Source organism: Manihot esculenta, chromosome 11 (assembly GCF_001659605.2).
Source record: "Manihot esculenta cultivar AM560-2 chromosome 11, M.esculenta_v8, whole genome shotgun sequence".
Classification (NCBI taxonomy): Eukaryota; Viridiplantae; Streptophyta; class Magnoliopsida; order Malpighiales; family Euphorbiaceae; genus Manihot; species Manihot esculenta.
In genome coordinates, this window is record NC_035171.2 from 3,070,574 (window position 1) to 3,090,374 (window position 19,801).

The 19,801-nt window shown below is 33.5% G+C and overlaps 3 protein-coding genes across 3 annotated transcripts; 1 reads left to right on the forward strand and 2 right to left on the reverse strand.

Annotated features, from left to right (window-relative positions):
• The first annotated feature begins 3,404 nt into the window (after positions 1-3,404).
• Positions 3,405-12,802, forward strand: LOC110626673 (putative leucine-rich repeat receptor-like serine/threonine-protein kinase At2g19230). The gene is given in 18 exon segments (XM_043961872.1): positions 3,405-3,549; positions 3,649-3,993; positions 3,996-4,673; positions 4,770-4,911; positions 5,045-5,116; positions 5,292-5,363; positions 5,454-5,534; positions 5,742-5,890; positions 5,971-6,185; positions 6,306-6,432; positions 6,515-6,577; positions 6,673-6,862; positions 6,956-7,384; positions 10,909-11,225; positions 11,323-11,453; positions 11,534-11,767; positions 12,091-12,346; positions 12,441-12,802. Coding segments are annotated over 18 exon segments (3,825 nt in total). The 5' UTR covers positions 3,405-3,419; the 3' UTR covers positions 12,635-12,802.
• A 328-nt stretch (positions 12,803-13,130) lies between these two features.
• LOC110626390 (polyadenylate-binding protein 4-like) lies at positions 13,131-17,347 on the reverse strand. Its single transcript, XM_021772238.2, has 8 exons — positions 16,901-17,347; positions 15,704-16,013; positions 15,034-15,299; positions 14,646-14,942; positions 14,254-14,540; positions 14,104-14,166; positions 13,673-13,885; positions 13,131-13,520 (listed from the first exon to the last, which is right to left on the reverse strand). Exons 1-8 carry the CDS (start codon positions 17,136-17,138, stop codon positions 13,509-13,511), a joined length of 1,686 nt encoding a protein of 561 aa, XP_021627930.1. The 5' UTR covers positions 17,139-17,347; the 3' UTR covers positions 13,131-13,508.
• A 140-nt stretch (positions 17,348-17,487) lies between these two features.
• Positions 17,488-19,647, reverse strand: LOC110626381 (protein CHUP1, chloroplastic). Its single transcript, XM_021772227.2, has 2 exons — positions 18,617-19,647; positions 17,488-18,534 (listed from the first exon to the last, which is right to left on the reverse strand). Exons 1-2 carry the CDS (start codon positions 19,175-19,177, stop codon positions 17,653-17,655), a joined length of 1,443 nt encoding a protein of 480 aa, XP_021627919.1. The 5' UTR covers positions 19,178-19,647; the 3' UTR covers positions 17,488-17,652.
• Between the last annotated feature and the right edge of the window lie 154 nt (positions 19,648-19,801).

Genomic DNA, 19,801 nt, shown 5'->3' on the forward strand with positions numbered 1-19,801 from the left:
AAATAATAAATCACTATCTGTTATAAATTTAACTAATTTTAAAGTTGAACTAAAAAAAGTGTATTTTTTAATTTATTGTAAATTTAACTAATTTAAATTTTATATTTAAAAAACGTCTTGACTAATAAATATATTTAAAATTATTAATTTTAATTAATTTAAATAATGAATCATTATTTATTATATAAAAAATTAAAACTCATAAATTGAATAGTTATCTAAATTAAATAATATGCTAGTTAAATAAATATAATAATTTTAAAATAAATTATTATCTAAATTAAATATTATCTATTATAAATTTAAATAATTTAAAAATTAAAATCAATTATAATAAATATAAACTTTAGGGGCATAATGGGTAATCCAAATATTTCTCTCTTCTCACTTTTATATACATATAGTATAGATAATGGTTAAAATTACTAAGGTGAATTTAATTAATAATTTTTTTTATAGATAATGGTTAAAATTACTAAGGTGAATTTAATTAATAATTTTTTTTTTAAAATAGAAATTGAAAATTGAGAGTAGAATATGAGATCTTTCAGATTTATTCAGATGTACTTACTATCAGATTAAATATGTGAATATAATTAATAAATTTTTTAAAATGTTAAAAGTATTTTAATATATTATTTAAAATTTAAAAATTAATTAATATATTTTTTATAATATAAGAATTAAATAATATTTTTTTATTATTTAATATACTCAAATGAAGCTTTTTACTTAGTATAATAATAAACAAAAATCTCTTGTTTTATGAGGTTTACTAGTAACATGTTATCTCAATTTTATGCTTTTAAATTTTTTACGCGCTAATTGACCGTGGACTAGAATGACCAGAAATACATATTTTTCATAAAGAAGGTGAAACTTGTTCCACGTCGAAGACTTACTAAAATTTAAAATTATATATAATAATGGATAAAAATTATTAAATCATTTAAATTAATTATCAAGATTTAATAAAATTTAAAATTATATTGTCATAAGCAATCTATAGAACAAATATAATTCAAAAAATTAATAAAATTTTCCCATAATATATAATAAATTTTAACCTATAAGACAAAAATCTAAAGGAAAGAGCCGGCAGTTGAACCAGTCAATTTATAATATATTTATACTACCATTCCCTCTATTATAATAAAAAAAATTATATATATACACCAAATAAAATATATTCAGCTAAATATATAATTTATATATTATTTTTTAAAATTATAAAAAATTATAAAAAATATTCATCGACCTCCATTAGATTTTGAAACTGAAGAAGTTGAAGGAAAGACAATATTAAAAAAATGTAAACTAAGGGGTGAGTACAATTTAATTTAAGCAGATAAATAAATAAGAAAGGAAAATAGATAAAATGTAGGTACTTAGTAGTACTAAATATTAAATTAAATTAGGTCAGTTAAATAAATATAATTTAATTCATTTAATATAAATTAAGTTGAATAAATATTTTGCTAAGATATCACTTTGGAATAATGAATACAAAATCATGGATGTGATAAATAAAATCCGCATATACTCATAACATGTTTTCTGTAAATGCTGACATATGAGGTGTGTTAAAAATAAAATAATAACTTTCTGAGAGCAATACTGATATTCTAAACTTTATGATAATAATATTAACTCTAAAAACAAATAAAATACTGATCATATATATGTATGCAGAGCTCTTCAAAGAGTGACCACCTAACGTACACTTCAAATGCTTTATGCATATTAAGCATTATTTCAAAAACCGTATAAATATATGCTAAATTTAAAATAAATCACATGATATTATCTGTTCGATGCATATATAGAGTGTAATCGATTTTTTAGTCAATTTTACTTTAAATTTCATTTCTATTGATTCAATAAATTCAAATTTATTTTATCAATTCTCCTTTTAAATAAATAAAAAATATATATTATATATTTATCCACCCGCTTGTATTGAGGGTAAAATAAATTTAGATCGCAGAATATCTCTATTATCTGTATTAGAAATTGAATCCTCTCCTAAAATTAAGAGGAAAAAAATAATGTATCAAGAGATAAACAAATATTCTAAACGAAAAATATAAAATGTGAAATGCAAATTTTAAATATTATATATATAAACTTTCTAAAATTTCACATGCTAAAAAATACTAAATAAATTATGAATATTATTTAGATCAACTTATAAAAATTATAAATCCTAAAAATAGAATCTCATTAATTGATTTAATTAATTTTTTTTAATTCTTAAATCATAAAAATCACTATTAATAGTTAAGAAAATAAATTAAATCATAATAATCCAAATAAAGGGATAAAACTCAACAATCTAAATATTAAAGCTATTAATTTAAATAAGGATATAGCTGAAAATTTTGAAAGTTTATAAATTAATTGGACGGAAAAGGAGAAGATTTAGATTAAAAAATAAATTTCTTTTCTTTAAATAACTGATCAAACCTCTATTCTTCGGAAAGAAAGGAAAATGAGATTTTAGTTTTGAGATCCTTTCCGAATTATAACTCTTATTATATATATTTTCAATTTATTTTTATATTCATGAATTTTTTTAGTGAGCCGAATAATATATATATACAATAATAGATAAAAATTATTAAATAATTTAAATTAATTATTTTAAATAAGTGAAAAATAAATCACAAAGTTATTTGAATTAATTTTTTTTTTAAAAAAAGAAAGGAAATTGCGTCTGAGATTTTTAAGATTTTTAAGATCTACCCCTTTCTTTGGGTTGGAAACTTCGGCAAAGGTACAGCCTACAGACAGCTTTTTTTCACTCTCAAGTCCACTGCGTGCTTTGTAAGTGGTAACCAAAATCTACGGAATGGTCCCAACCTTGTACCAAATATTTGACTCTGTTTATTTTATTTAATTAATTTAAAGTAATTTATTAAATATTGGATAAAAATTTATATAGTTAAGTATTTGTTACTTATTATTAAAAAGTAATTTAATATATTAAGATCATAAAAAAAAAAGATTTGACATATTTTTAGGTAGTTAAGAGTTTGTTAAAAAGAAGTAATAGCGAAAAAATTTCTAAAAATTATTAGAACAGCAAAATTTACACGCACCATCGTTTACGAATTCATTTGAGTTTTTAAAGGGCTCAAAGTCCGTTTGTGATTTTTGTTTGTAATCCGAGGAAATCTTGCAGTGATGGAAGGTACAGAAATTATTGCAAGGAAACGACAACGAGTCAATATATATGACTTCCCCTCAAACTGGGGCAGGATCAGGTTTACTTCCAGTCTCCTGAGTGTCTGACGAGTTATTCGTACTGGAGACGTCTTTCACTTTCTCGGGTGTTATATATCTGAGATTTTCACCAGTCGGGAGTAGTGGACTTGTCTGATCAGAGAGAATCAAACAAGTGTCAGGAAAAGAAGGAAATGGACGGACAGAAAGCAATGGTTTCAGTCACACTATGGCTAATCTTTGTTCTGCTGTGTGCTACTCTGGGAAAATTCAAACTAGCTGCAGCTCTCGTCGACAGAAGAAAGCTTGCGTCCAGTACCTCGGGTAGGGACAACTTTTTATATCCTACGTTCTTCTTGCTCATTGCCTGACTTTGTTTATTTCTGATACTGGATTTTTTTCTTTTTGTAAAATAATTCTAAGGTTTCATAAGCATCGATTGTGGGGCGGATCGAGATTATTTGGACAAAGAAACTGGAATATTTTACAACTCTGACAAAGATTTCATAAACACTGGAAAAAACGGGTACGTGTCTCCTGAATATGATTACAAGGATCCTTATTTTGGACATGTATTCCAAAGTTTAAGATTCTTTCCTAAAGGAAGAAGGAATTGCTATACGTTGAGACCTGAGCAAGGTAAAAATCAAAATTATCTTATCAGAGCATTCTTCAGATATGGAAATTATGACTCCAACAATGAAGTTCCAAGGTTTGAGTTGTATCTCGGTGTTAATCTTTGGGCGACAGTGCAACTTCAAGTTCGAATTTAGTACCTGAGATTATTCATTTTTCTTTAACTGATACTATTAAGATCTGCCTCGTAAACATTGGCCATGGAACACCTTTTATTTCAGCATTGGAATTGAGGCCTCTCAACCCTTCCATTTATAGAATTGAGTCCAAAGACCTATATCTAGTGGAACGATATGACCTTGGTAATAATTCGACCAATAGATATGTCAGGTACAAGGATGATGTTTATGATCGGTTCTGGCTCCCATGGACGTTTGTCGATTGCATTTCATTGAACACCACCTCAAATATTGACGTCCAGAATAGCAGCAATCCCCTTAGAACACCCCTTCAAGTTTTAAGAACTGCAGTCCAACCGATGAGTCCCCTCTGATCATTTAATCACTCAATTTTCACTAATAATTATTATGACTATGAATACTATGCCTGCTTTCACTTTGCAGAAATATTACAGATTTCTCAAGGTCCAAGAGAATTCACCATCAATTTTAATGGTGAAAACTATGGACCTTTTACCCTCCAATACTTGCAGCCACTCAGCATTTGTACTCGACCTCTTAAATCAAGAACCAATGGATATGTTTATTTTTCTATCGATCCGACTGTACAGTCTCACCATCCACCAATCCTCAACGCCTTGGAGATTTTCATTCCGTGGATGAAACCCGTTTCCCCCACAAACCCAGCAGATGGTAGCTACATTGTTCAATTTATATTTCTCTTATGCTCTGTAATTTTACATGATGCTTATTTTCTCACCTTGTGATCTTTCTTGTGAATTAAATTAGTTGATGCTATAATGGCCATCCAGCAAACGTACAATATTAATAAAGATGATAGCTGGCAAGGAGACCCATGTATGCCTGAAGCTTATTCTTGGACAGGCTTGAATTGCAGCTACTACAATAATTCTCCTAGGATCATCTTTTTGTGAGTTCGTTTTCAAATTATCCTTCTGATAAGACTATACCCAACAGCATATTATAAATTTTTATCAAGATATACAGCTTCTATTTTGATTAAGTTTCTCAACTGATGCTTTTACTCGGCAAATCATGAGCAGGGACCTCAGTGCAAGTACATTGAAGGGAAGCATTTCTTCCTCATTCTCCAAGCTCAAAGCGATACAGTACTTGTAAGTATTAATTGACTTGTAATTAATAAATTTTTGGTTCTGAGTTAGATTCTACAGAAACACCAGCTGACCACTACCATCTGCTGTTTCACTTAGTTACTACCATATTTCTGTGGCATCTATTTATGCTGATTAAAAAAAAATCTATTGATAGGCCGTTTCTTTTTCTTTTTAGAGACTTATCAGGCAATGAACTTACTGGAACAGTTCCAGAATTCTTAGCACAACTGCCAAATTTAACTGTTCTGTAAGTTAATTAGCTTTGATAATTGCCATGAGAAATTTCAGCTTAGAGTATACAGGTGATTTACTTCATAGTCTTTTGTTTTTTCCTCAGAAATTTAACCGGAAACAAGCTCACAGGTTCAGTTCCTCGGTCTCTTGTCCAAAAATCTAACAGTGGTCTATTGCAGCTGAGGTTTGAGCTACCTTAGATCCTTCATTTGTAGCCAATCTATGTAGTTGGTCTAAAGTTGGCCGTGTCCAAATGCTTTTACTTTCTTTTAATTTTGCATCTTTTCAATTGTTTTTCCTACATACGAGGTCTTATGCTTAGGCATCACATCATAATCAGTCATATGATAATTGATCACTAAGATATTTAATGATGTTCTACTTAATGCAGCTTGGACGGAAACCCAAATCTTTGCTACACAGATTCCTGTGAGAAACAGAAGCGAAATTTTCCACTTCCAATAGTTGTAGCATCCGTTGCAATACTTACGGTGCTTCTCAGCAGTATATTTGTCTTTTGGAGATTAAAAAGACGAGAAGGTAATATTTCATTTTACAATCATGATCATCTTCATTGCTCCAAGGATGATTCCACTCCATCTATGTTGATGCTTTCCCAGGAACATCACAATCTAAGAAGGAAGGATTAGTAAATTCAAAGAATCGATCTTTTACTTATTCAAATATTGTCAGTATTACTGATAACTTTGAAACCATTATTGGAGAAGGAGGGTTCGGAAAAGTTTACATGGGGACTCTGAAAGATAACACTCAAGTTGCTGTCAAATTGCTCTCTCAAAATTCAAGGCAAGGCTGTAAGGAATTTCAAGCTGAGGTCAGAGAGAAAGATTCTGCAATTCTTTTATTGACTTGAATTATTTATTCTCTCTGTCAACCTTGACTTCAAGATGTACACCATATGTTAGCTAAAATGGATTAGCAATTTGGAATGCAGGCACAACTGTTGATGATTGTTCATCACAGAAACTTGGTTTCTCTGATTGGCTACTGTGATGACCGTCATAATAAGGCTCTGATTTATGAATACATGGTTAATGGAAATTTGCGAGAGCATTTATCAGGTAACCAGCTTATTCTATGCCTCTCATTTTTCTTGAACAACACCAACTGAAAGAGAAGATTGTTTACATATTTTGATTGCAGAGACAAGTGGAAGTACTTTGAATTGGAATGAAAGACTTCAGATTGCAGCAGATGCAGCACAGGGTTCCTATCTGATCCATTTCAGATTATTTAATTTTTCTCTTCATTGATAATTTCTTACTTCTTTGTGTTATCCAATTCTAAATGGGGAGTTGCAGGACTGGAATATCTACATAACGGTTGCAAGCCACCGATAATCCACAGGGATTTGAAGACTTCCAACATCTTATTGAATGAAAAATTGGGAGCAAAGATATCTGATTTCGGGCTATCAAGAGCTTTCACAAATGAAAGTGGTTCACATATAACAACTTGTCCTGCAGGCACACTCGGCTACCTGGATCCTCAGTAGGTTCTCAGCTCCACATTTATTCTAATGCTCTCTAAACTTTTTCAGCTAGTGATCTGCTGATATCCAGTTTCTTTTCATTTTTCAATTAGGGCTCAGTCATCAGGAAACTTTAATAAGAAAAGCGACATATACAGCTTTGGGATAATTCTACTTGAGCTGATAACTGGTCAGCCTGCCATAAGAAGAGACGTCAATGGAGAAATCATTCCAATACAACAGTGGGTCATACCAATAATTGAAAACGGCGATGTTAGAAGCATAGTTGATCCCAGGCTACAGGGAGATTTTGATACCAATTCTGCCTGGAAAGCTGCGGAAATAGCTCTGGCCTGTGTACTGAATACAGCAACTCGAAGGCCAGACATAAGTGATGTATTGATTGAACTGAAGGAATGTTTGGGTATGGTAACAGCTGTTGTTGGATCTCAGAGGATGGATAGAGGAAGGACAAGATCCATCAATTCACTTGAAATGAGGTCTTTGGAAATCTACACTGAAACGGCTCCTAGTCCAAGGTAGTCTCATATCACCTCCCATGTCGGTGGGATATGAAAATCGTCCGGTTATATGTAAACTCAGCAGCTCAGAGTTAATAATTTTGAAATTCATGAAGAAAGGCAAAGGCTTGTAAATCTAAGAAGCAATCTGCATTTTATCCCAAGCCAAATAGCTTTGTTCATTTCTTCTGTAACTAAAATTCTGGGATTGCTTAAGTCTCTTATAAAAGGAATGCTAAGACGCAGTGGGGACCTAAACAACATTTTAAAATGAATATAAGAATGTTGATAGTTTGTGTAAAAACCAAAATGTTTAATGAAATTGAAATTAAAATACAATCGAAACTATATTGAAATCATTTAAAATTGAATCAAAAACCGAAATCGAAGTTTAGCTTATAAGTTTGGTTTCAAAAATTTAAAAAAAAAAAAATCAAAAGATTTAGTTTTGATTCAAGTTCTTAATTAAAACCCAACCAAAATTAAAATCGCAACCGCACCCTGTTCTCCTTAGGCTTCCCCATATTATCAAGCGCAAACAGATTGAAATCTGTTGGGCGGCCCAACGCATGTTCGAAGCTTGCTGTCGACATTTTATTTTAATCTTTGGTTTTTCTTCATGAAATTCCGTGTTTGGGACCGTAGAAACAGTAGGAATATAAGCCATCCCCTCTTCTTTCACTAACATTTTCCTCTAACTATCCATCAGTTGCTAGAAATCAGTCCACCAGTGCCCAGCTAATCCCTGGCTGGCAACAATGAAATCTTACTCATGACAGAGATGTAGTTCTCCGTCCCAATCATCCAATATTGAAGACAGAAACAGAGGCATGTTGAATGTTCATGGCCTAACCTGAGCAGACAAGACATCTAAGCAGTTGCCATCTTTACTCTAGTTATTTAATGCTAATTAACCAAGGAAGACCAGAACCTGCAGCTTTTTCTTTTTGCCATTAACGAAATTGGTTGAGAAATTGGCTTCCTTTATTGGGTTGGGTTGGGTTCATCGTTTATGCAACAACCCTGTAGTCAACTCAGGATGGTCCCGAGTTCTGAGTAAAAGTTAAATGCAGTGTTATAACTTAGTTCTGTAGTCAACTCCTGCAATTTGCAATTTGAAGGAAACAAAAAAATCCTGAAAATTCATGAAGAACCAGTCAGGCAAACGCCCACAAGATAGAGAAAGTAAACCAAACCAAATTAGATGGCTTTCATTTATTATGGTATTGGTTCTAGCAATGATTTTGGATTTAAGGGCATGAACCACTTTAGTATATTGGAAAAATAAGATAAAAATAATAAAATTTAAATTTGTGTTAACACTGTTTTAAGGATTTATTTTGTAATTTTTCAGAATTAACATGTTTTTTTGAAATTTAATTTACAATATCAAATCAATAAAAAATTATCTCGAATTTATAAATAAAAAAAGGGAAATTTACTTTTTAGTCCCTGAGGTTTAACGTAATTAACACTTCTATCCCTCTATTTTGGCGACCCAACACTTAAGTCCCTCACTTTCTCTTCCGTCCAAATTCGTAGTCCTTCCGTCCATTTAAACCGTTTGGTCAAAGAGTCAAAAGTGAGAGGTGATAATTTTTTCCAGAAATACCCTTCTCTTAATGTGAAATTCCTTTTTTTTTCTCTTTCATGCTTTCTCTCTCCAGTTGCAGAAGAAGCAGAAGAAGAAGAAGAAGAAGAAGAAGAAGAAGAAGAAGAAGAAGAAGAAGAAGAAGAAGAAGAAGAAGAAGAAGAAGAAGAAGAAGAAGAAGAAGAAAGAAGAAGAAGAAGCTGCTGCAGAAAGAGTAGGAAGAAGAAGAAGAAGAAGAAGAAGAAGAAGAAAGAAGAAGAAGAAGAAGAAGAAGAAGAAGAAAAAGAAGAAGAAGAAGAAGCTGCTGTAGAAAGAGTAGGAAGAAGAAGAAGAAGAAGAAAGAAGAAGGAAGAAGAAAGAAGAAGAAGAAGAAGGAAGAAGAAAGAAGAAGAAGAAGAAGAAGTTGCAGAAAAAGGAGGAAGAAGAAGAAAAAAAAGGTTAATTTTGTCAATTCACGTGTCCCAAACGGCTATTTTGGACGGAAGGACTACGAAGTTGGACAGAAAAGAAAGTGAGGGACTTAAGTGTTGGGTCGCCAAAATAGAGGGACAGAAGTGTTAATTACATTAAACCTCAGGGACTACAAAGTAATTTTCTCATAAAAAAATAAAGTAGAAATATTTTTATTTATAAAGATAAAGACTATTTATAATACAAAAAGTAATTATTGTAAACGATTATACAAATTTTTGAGATAATATAATAAAGTCATAATGATCATATTTAATATTAAATTTAAATATTAAATCTACAGCAATTTAAAAATTTTATTAGAGTCTGATCTAAATTAACTTAAATAATTTTTAAATTTATTTTTTACTTTTAACTCTGATTAACTCAAATTTTTTAGTAATTTATACGAATTATTATAAATTATTATATAATTTATTTTTTTATTTTTATTTTTTGATCGTTGACTTAAGCAAGTGATAGCTTGCAATAAATTCTGTATTTTGAGATATTTAAGAAAAAAAAAATTATATATATAAAAACCTTAGAATATGCCAATCCAATCTAACTTCCTGTTTCATGCCTCAAATGAGAAGGTGTGGTTGTAGTTAATCATGTCTTAATTCCATGGTTGCTTTCCTCGACAGCCCTTCTTAACTAAAATTTCAGGCCTCCTTAATTAATTAAGTAAACCATCTTTTCTAAAGAGAAGAAGAAAAGGAAAAACTCCCATCTAAAAAAAGATGAAAGGAAAATTTAAGCAGTTGATAAGATTAGCAACCAATTTCCTAAAGCATAATTTATTGCAATATATGGTTTATATATATAATATAATTGATTATATAGACTATACACCGATTTAATTATTGCAAAAACAAAGTATATATATTTTATTTTATAATATAAAATCCCTTCGAATTTTATTTAAATAATATAAAAATCTATTTTATTGTTATAACTCTTTAAGTTTGTATACCGTTTGTGTAAATTATCCCCAATATAATATTGAACCTGCAAGTGACAAGCTGGCTCCTGCATGGGGACGACCCATATTAACTCTTGCACATGCACCTCTAGCATATGATGTACACCATCATTTATCACCCCCAACTACCCTAAATTTTCTCCTTCAATGCTTAGCCCTTACATCTCAGCACTCCCCTTAAGAATGCCCATGGACAGTTTTGACATGGGCAAGAACTCATGAAAATTTGGCAAGATGGGTGAGTTTGATCCTTGACATAATGGCATGCATTTGCATCTGATGATATTAGCTGTAGAGCAAGGTAATGGGTAGGGAACAAAAGAAGAAAGGAAGGATTTTAAGAGAGAAACAAAGAAATATCTTTTTATGTGTTCAAAGTTGCATGATGTATATGCTATGAATGCTAACATATCCACTTGAACAACTCACATTTATGAGCCATCCTCAACTTCTATCTTCCTTCTTCAAAGAACCTGTACCACTCCAGCTAAGTCACTTTCAAGTTGCTTTATAAAAGAGTCATCAGAAGAAACCCTCTCACCCACTCACACTACTGCTGCCTGCAGGTGCACCCAAAACGAAAAAAATGGATATCAACCCTAGAGGAGCTGCAGCCATGGTTTTGGCCTTGGCATTTGCTGTGTTGAATGGTGGGCTTGCACAAGATACAGTTGTTCCTGCGATCATTACATTTGGAGACTCAGCTGTAGATGTTGGGAACAATGACTATCTCCCTACAATTTTCAAGGCCAATTATCCTCCTTATGGAAGAGATTTTATCAATCAACAGCCTACAGGGAGATTCTGCAATGGCAAATTAGCTACGGATTTAACAGGTAATTACAGATCAATCATCAAGGGCTACATTATTCAGCTTCTGCTTGCAAAATCTACACTACACCATGATGCATTAAATGATTTGTCTTTTTGCAGCTGAAACTCTTGGGTTTAAGACTTATCCTCCTGCATATCTTAGCCCAGATGCATCAGGAAACAATCTTCTTATTGGAGCTAACTTTGCATCAGCTGCATCTGGATATGATGAAAATGCTGCCAATTTAAATGTGAAGTATTTTTTATCTTATTTATCTGCATAATTAAGGCACAATTTTGTCTCTAACAATATTCACAAATTGGGTTGCAGCATGCAATTCCATTGTCTAAACAGTTGCAGTACTTCAGGGAATATAAAAGTAAGCTAGACACGGTTGCAGGAAGTAACAAATCGGAATCAATCATCAGTGGGGCACTCTACTTATTGAGTGCAGGAAGCAGCGACTTCCTTCAGAACTACTATGTCAATCCTTGGGTAAACAAAATGTATACACCTGATCAGTATGGTTCATTCCTCGTCGGTGCATTTACCAGCTTTGTCAAGGTATCTGCTAACTACCACCTTTTTTTTTCCGCTAGTTCTATATTAAAACTGCCCAAAGTGAATAAAAAATTACTCATTTTCTACTTTATCCGAAAAAATTAATTCAAACTATTTAATAATTTCATACTAAAATATTATATATAGCTTTTAATCTTAATATTTCACCGATTCGGTGATGTAATTTACGTCACAATTCTTAATTAATGAGTGAAAAGATATTTGCACGAGTCAAAAAGATATTTGTGTTAATTCGGCGGGCTGTTACAAGTTATCTGCAGAAGCAAAGTGAAATTTAATTTGAGAAATTTCTGTTTTGCAAACAGGATTTATATGGTTTGGGGGCCAGAAGACTTGGGGTAACTTCACTCCCACCATTGGGTTGCCTACCAGCAGCTCGCACCTTATTTGGATATCATGAGCGTGGGTGTGTCTCCAGGATTAACACTGATGCCCAGCAATTTAACAAGAAGATAAACTCAGCTGCTGCGAGTCTCCAAAAGCAATTTCCTGATCTAAAGCTTGTCATCTTCGACATCTTCAAGCCACTCTATGACCTTGTTCAATCCCCTTCAGCTAATGGTAACAGATTCAGGAACATTAAGAGAAAGCAAACTGAGATTTGGTAATAAGGGGGTTGGATTATTATAACAGTATCTTTTATTCTGTTTAATAGGTTTTGTGGAAGCAACAAGAGGGTGCTGTGGGACAGGGACTGTAGAGACGACATCATTTTTGTGCAATCCAAAGTCTCCAGGAACATGCCCCAATGCCACCCAGTATGTGTTTTGGGACAGTGTCCATCCATCTCAGGCAGCCAATCAGGTCCTTGCAGACGCACTGATTGTTCAGGGCTTCGCTCTCCTTTGATGCCCATATATAAAATTTTCCTTTTTATATGTGTAACATATTACTCGTGTGAGAATTGCATTTCTACTACTGTCCTAATCAAAAGCTTTCGTCTTAAATTTCATGTAGCTGAAGAAACTTATCCCCTATTATGTCAACTTCAATAGCAAATTTTTCTCCTCTTGATCTTATTATGAGTAAAATATCAAAGATGATATAAGAACGTTATTAGCAAAGAGAGCTCGAAAACATGTAAAATTTACATCATTGAATTTGTCTAGCTATGAACCAAATGATTTTTTCTAAAAGAATATTATAATTTCCCTTGCAAAAAGAATGAGAGAAAAATTCAAGTTAATACCATTGTCATCTAAGACTTCAATGAAATTTTATATTTTTATTTTAAACATTTGCAATTACAAAATAAAAATATTAGCCTTCTGTAGATCGGAATGAAAAATCACATTTTTAGTTATGAGAACTATAGAAAGCATCCAGCATCAAGAAGTCAAGAACACAAACCAAACATAAAGGAGCAATACCATAGAAAGTAGAAACATGAAATCTCCATGTTCTATGTGACAAAACTAATGCTGATCTATCCTAGTAAAGATTTACAGAGCCTCTAGAGAACATCTCTTCAGGAGAACAAAAAATGGAATTATTGCACCAATTGGCAAATAAGGTCAATAGAAACCGCACCAGACTTCTAACTGGCATTGTGAAGTGGTACTGAGAATGTTAGAAATTGCAGCTCTAGTAATTCAAGCAGATTGGGCAATATTGAATTTGCACCAGTATCTGCACTCTTCAAAGTATTGGCCTCCTTCAGCACTTAACCTTCCCTGTCAACTTGTAAAGCATCGGCCTCCAACAGCATTTTAGACATCTTCCCTTAACAATCAGGCTGCACACACACACATTCGATCATGAAAGATGCCATATTATATGCACATCATTGCACTCATACATTGAGAAAACCATTAGATAGGTAGGGGTTTCCTCATAAATAGAGCCTATGTTATTTTCCAGAAAAGAGAACTTCTAGAATCCACAAACCTGAACATTCCCAAGGGGATGGAGACAATTTCCTATGTCTTCCTTGCAGTTATCAGGAGATTTTGTGGCAGCAAAACATGTGATAGCTTGTGATCCTCTGGACTTACTTCCTGCTTTATTATTCCACCCTTTCCTAGGGCAAAAATTTTGAATTCCAGAATGCCCATCATTCAGATCTCGATCACGAAGATATGAGGTAACACGTTTCACAGACTAAAAAGCAAAATTTCAATCAGGGAAGAAATGAGCAAATGAAATTAACAACATAATGCAAACTTTATGCTAAGCAAAGTGGGAATTGAATTACAGATATTGTTCTTTAAATTCCATATGCACAAATAATCACGACTTTTTGCACTATTGTGAGTATTCTTCTCAAAACCTAAAACAAAATAAAACAAGACAGAGATATAAAGGAAGTTGGGAAATACAAGCTGTTGGCAGGACTGAGCCAAGAGATTCTGAGTGCTTTGGTGCGTTTGTCCCAATGGAATCTGTCATTTACAAGTATATAAGAAAAACAAGTGAAATAAACAGAGATCTATTCAGGAAAAGATAGTTGCATAAAAGAGAATCCCTACATATGAGCAAAAATGTTGCTGGTAATTCTCAGCTGCCAAAGGATATTGGCCTCCCATTGTCGCACCAAAATTTTGGTATGAGATTTGATGCTGCAGGAAAGGGATTGGTGGATGGAAAGTAGACAAATTGTAATAGACTGGGCCAATTGGAGGTGCAACGACATTGCAGTTAGAAGGATATAATGACTGAGATTGTCGTGCAGAAAAATACTTCTCCAGTTCCAGGCGGCGATCTTTTTTACTCTGAGCTATTGCCACATAGAGAGACTTCCCCTCCAACATGATTCCTAGAACAATAGTAACTTGAACATGAGATTAGATAGAGCGAAACTGAGAATGAAAATTCAACTGACAAATAGAAGCAGCATGAAAAGAGAGGAAGAATTAGTTACCATTCAGAGTATTCAAAGCTTTCTTTGCTTCTCCAGGACTTGAAAAGCACACAAATCCAAAGCTTCTGCTTACCCCATTATCATACCGCATCACTTTTGCTGAAACTATCTTTCCACAGGTACTGAATATTTCTTGTAATTTGTTGTCATCGATGCATTCATCAAGATTCTTCACATACACATTGGATAATCTCAACTTCTCTATATGGTTGCTGAAAATATCCTTTCGTTCATGCTGTAATATCTTTATTCTCTCAGCTTTGTTTTGGGCTCTTCCCACAAACAAAGTCCTGGAACCTGATTCACAAATCATTTCATTTGGTATTGACATGCATGATATGAAGTGAATGAGCAAGTGAAACAAAGAGGAACATGTTAAAAAATCTACCAAGTAGAGAACCATTCAGAGCATCAACAGCTTTCTTGGCACCTTCTGGTGAATCAAAGTTGACAAATCCAAAACCTCTTGATTTCCCATCATGATCCTTCATGATGACAACATTATAAACCTTCCCAAATATAGAAAACATGTTCTGAAGGGTATCCTCTGTCACATTATCAGCCAGATTTTTAACATATAGATTTGTAAATTCTGATTCTTCATAAATTGTGGCTGCTGTCCTGTCACTTTTCTTGACAAATTTGGATACATACCTGAGAAGAACATGTAAATAAAGATCAATCAAAACTAAATAAAACCAGCCATTAAAAACTCAACTATTGTAGAAGATAAATAGCCATTAAAAATAAATAAATGTAGCAAAGATGATCTGCCAAAATAAAAATGACAGTAGAATTGATGTCACTACATGTATGAGTGGAAAAGAAAATGCTAGCAAAGCACATGTACAGGCAATGAGAGGTTAGTTCTATTAGACCCATTGCTTAGAACAAAAACAATTAAGAAATAATCAACTACAACATGTAAGATAAATAAAAATGATACAATGGATAAAACTATCAAATCTCTTCATGTGTGTGAAGTGACTTAAATTGCAGGTAATAAACAGATAATTGGGGTAACTAAAGAATGGAGATACCGAGTAAACCTGACTTACAATTTCTTTCCTTCAACTATAGTATTATGAAGAGCAGTTCGAGCAGCCAAGGCAGAATTCTCTGAATCAAACTGGACAAACCCAAAACCTTTGCTCTTGCCACGTTCTTCAACCACCTTGCAAGAAAGTATAGTCCCAAACTTGCAGAACATGCTCTCTAACCGAGCACTATCAATTGAAGATACTAGATTCTTCACAAAAAGATTGCCAATGCCACTCTTTCTTGCAAAAGGGTCCCTCTGAGACCACATTAACCTCATGGGTTTTCCCTTCAAGTATGTATGGTTTAGTTTATGTAGAGCTTCATATGCTTGGAAATGGAAAAAGAAGCAAACTGTTAAAATCAGAACAGAAAGTTTCTGGAAACTCTGATACCACTGCTGGATTTAGAACAGAAAACTAAAACTCTTAAATCAGAAAACAAATTTCTAAAAACAGAACAGAAACAGAAAGCAACAGCAAAACAGAGAAGAAAGGGGCTGTATTCTTTACTTTAATAAAGACATCTCAAAACATGAGATTAACATAACAAAAGAAAATAATATGGAGAGAAAATGAGCACAAATTTCATTGATAAAAAAACATAACACACCCCCAAATAAATAAATAAGTAAATCCAAGGACTAGACATATCAGTCTTACGGTATATTTAAAAAAAAAAAAAAAAAAATCATCCGCTCTACCACCAACAACTAATGCAACTGATCATCTAGCTAGGCCTGAGTTTAAGTTTTTGAAAATCACAACAGCCGAGAAACAAAGCTCAGAACCAAGAATAAACATATAATATTCACGCATACATGCTGAAAGAGAAGAGAACATTACAACAGTACCAAAGAGAGACAGCGTTCAACAGAAATTGATCGTAGGGGGACTAAGAGATAAAAAAAAAAAAAAAAAAAAAAAGCTTCAACTGTACCAAAAAGAACTAAAGATCACAGCAACATATACACACACACATAGAGATATACAAGAAAAGCTATAAAGAAATGATTGTTAGCAAAAGAAACAGAGGGAACATAAAAACCACCCTGTAAAGCACCAACATCCAAATCCCCTAAAGTTCCAGGCATGCATTCACAAAAATGTATACACAGAGAGTTCAAAAGTTCTTAGAAAGAGAAACAGAGAAACAAGTACAACCAAGAAATCCAAGAAATTCCTCTTGTACAAGAATGTAGCGATAATGGATTATACCTTGGTTGTGAGAGTAGAAGTTGACATAACCATAACAAAGAGACTTGCCGGTGTAAGCACAACGACAGAGACGAAGGGTGAAAAAGTGACACACTGAGCAAAACGCAGTTTTCAGGTCCATTTCAGTGACTTCCAGGTCCAAATCACCCACGTACAGCGATGCCCTCTGTCTCAGGTCCCCCGGTGGCTGTAATGACGGTGCCGCCGCCATTGATTTTCTTGCTCTAAAATCAAACATATGGTTCTGCGAAGACAGGGGCAGAGAGGAGGAGGGAACTTTTGTTTGTTACAACGGTGAGCTCTCAGCCCTCTGTACTCCCTGTGTATTTTTGCAGGTGTAAAAGGATACTCGCTCCAAGTAGGAGAAACACGGGTACTCGCTTGCACATAATGCAAAGTGTCCCAAGGTGGCCCCACTAGGATTTTGTTCATTGGACAACTAACGACGTCGTTTTCCTTAGTAGGCGCGGCAGTGCACACCCACTCCCATTTTTCGTTCAGCGTAAATTTAGCAAGCGACAAGGAGAGAAAAAATATTGAATTAATTAACATTGCCCATTCAAAAATCTGAGTCTCTGGTGTAAGTCGTGGTATGGTTTGCTTAAGCTTGTCACTAAATAAATCAATCATTAATTTACATTGCTTCCATTTTGTGGAATTTGGTTGTACATTATGATGCATTTACACTGACCAAGAGTACATACAGACAAGCAATGAGGTCAGATTATTGTAAACTGAAGCTTTCAAAAGCCTCAATACGAACCAAGTGATGCTGCTTTTCTATGAAACGTTCCTATTTTAGAGTTATTCAGAGCTTCGGCCATGTCCAACAATTCAGATTTCTCAATGGGATGTGGGTGTTTGTCTAGTTGATTTTTCAGTGAAAAATCACTAGAAGCTGTCCTACCTGACAAACATTTCCTATGCTCAGAAGAAGATTCAGAATGATTACTCCGACCAATTTCGATATCCTTTATTTCATCTATATTTGCACTCTTCAATCTTCGAATACCTGCAGATTTTCCAGATGAGTGCCAACAAAATTGTAGAGACGGATTTTGAACGCTACTAGATTGTCGATCGGTTGCAGCATCGGTTGTTGTTGAAATGCTTGAACTACCACGTGAAGAATCAGAATCTTCTGTTCCTACATTTTTGCCTGTTGATGACCCACGATTACGATGAGGAACGTCTTTTCCCCGAATAAGTCTCCTTAACTTGTTGAAAATTTTGACTTTTTTCCAGTTGCTGTTTTTTGATGAAACTGAAGGATCATCACGGTCCGGTGAGTCTGCAATACAGGAAGTGTTAGAGGAAGACCACTGGTCAGACTCAAAATCCATAATATCGATCCCCTTCTCCACCTTCCCTTCAGTATTTGCACATTCAAATATTAGTTGTTTTGCTTTCCCCTCAGTCTCGGGACTGAGGGATCTGCTTAGGTCTCTTTCAACTGTTTTACCATGCAGGGGCTGGAAACTGCGCAATTCATATCTCAAGCAAGCATTTACCCAACGGAGATAGACTAATTCTTCAACATCAGTAGATCGATCTGCTTGGAGTCGTTCAAGTTCCTTTGCCAAGTCTCCATTTTCCTGTCCTAGTCGGTTGCTAAGTTCTCTTAATTCTTCTCTCTGCAACAATATAAACCTAGAAAATAAAATCCAAGATTCATGAACATAAAGAAATAGAAAGGTTTTGTCGAGAACAAATTACCTCAGGATTTTCAACCACAGAATTTGCAAGAATTTGAGTGGATTCCAACTGACTGGCCAATTCAGAATTTTCTAGATGCAACCTAAAGTTAGACTCCCTCAAGTCTTCTGCCTCAGCTTCTAAATCCTTCAGCTTTTGCAACTTTAACTGAATCTCTGAATCAGTTGCAGCAGCCTTGAGTTCCTGCTCCTGCAACCTATTTACTGTTTTCTGAAGGGTTAAGATTTGTTCCTTGTTCTGCTGAGCTTCAGACCTTAGCGCCCTCTTCAGTAATTTAATTTTTGCTTTTGCAGCATCAAGATCAGCTATACTTTTTGCATGATCAGACACTTGCGCCTGTAGTCTTTGGTTATCAACCTGTAAGGATTCAATCTTGAGTCTGAAAAGATGAGATTCCATATTGTTTATTTTCAGACGGTTCTGCAGCTCTATCATTGCAGTTTCTTGCTCTTTATGGCCATAAAATTCAAGCAACTGGACCTCAAGGTTCTTCTCCCTTTCTTGGAGTACTCTTACCATGGTATTCAAATGTCTGATCTCTTGCTCATATTCATCATTCATATTTTTTAATTCTCTTGAAGTTCCCACGTATGACCTAGGTGTTTCTAGGTCCTTCTTCGTAGATATCGCCGTATTAGTGGCAGCGTAGTCAAATTCTTTCACGAGATCATTGAATTCTGGCAAGAGGTAACCATCTTTTCCCCCATTATGTCTACAGCTTGCAGAAAGAACTGTAGGGTCATCAGTAGCAATCTTGACTATATGTGTATCTTCCTGAAAGACAGAAAACCAGAAAAGAGTTTCCTTTTCATTTTATGTAAAAAGAACCAACAGCAACTCAACCATTTGTTTCAATGTCAAACAATAAAAAATTAAAAATAAAATAAAATAAACTACGACAACAACACACGAAAATTTCCATACAAATAAATAGTGATAATCACTAGTATTTACAAGTGGGCAGAACAAATAATTTTGGGTCTGCTTAGTTTAATCGTCAGATGTAACTACAAATAATTGATAACTATTGTTGTTTACTTGTTGATAGCTGATAGCAGCTATTGCTATAAACTTTATCTAGCTAGTATTATTGATATGTAAAATACTAATAAAAATATATATTATATGATTTATTTTATTGTTAAAAACAAATATATAATTGTTACTTTATTATTAAAATTTATT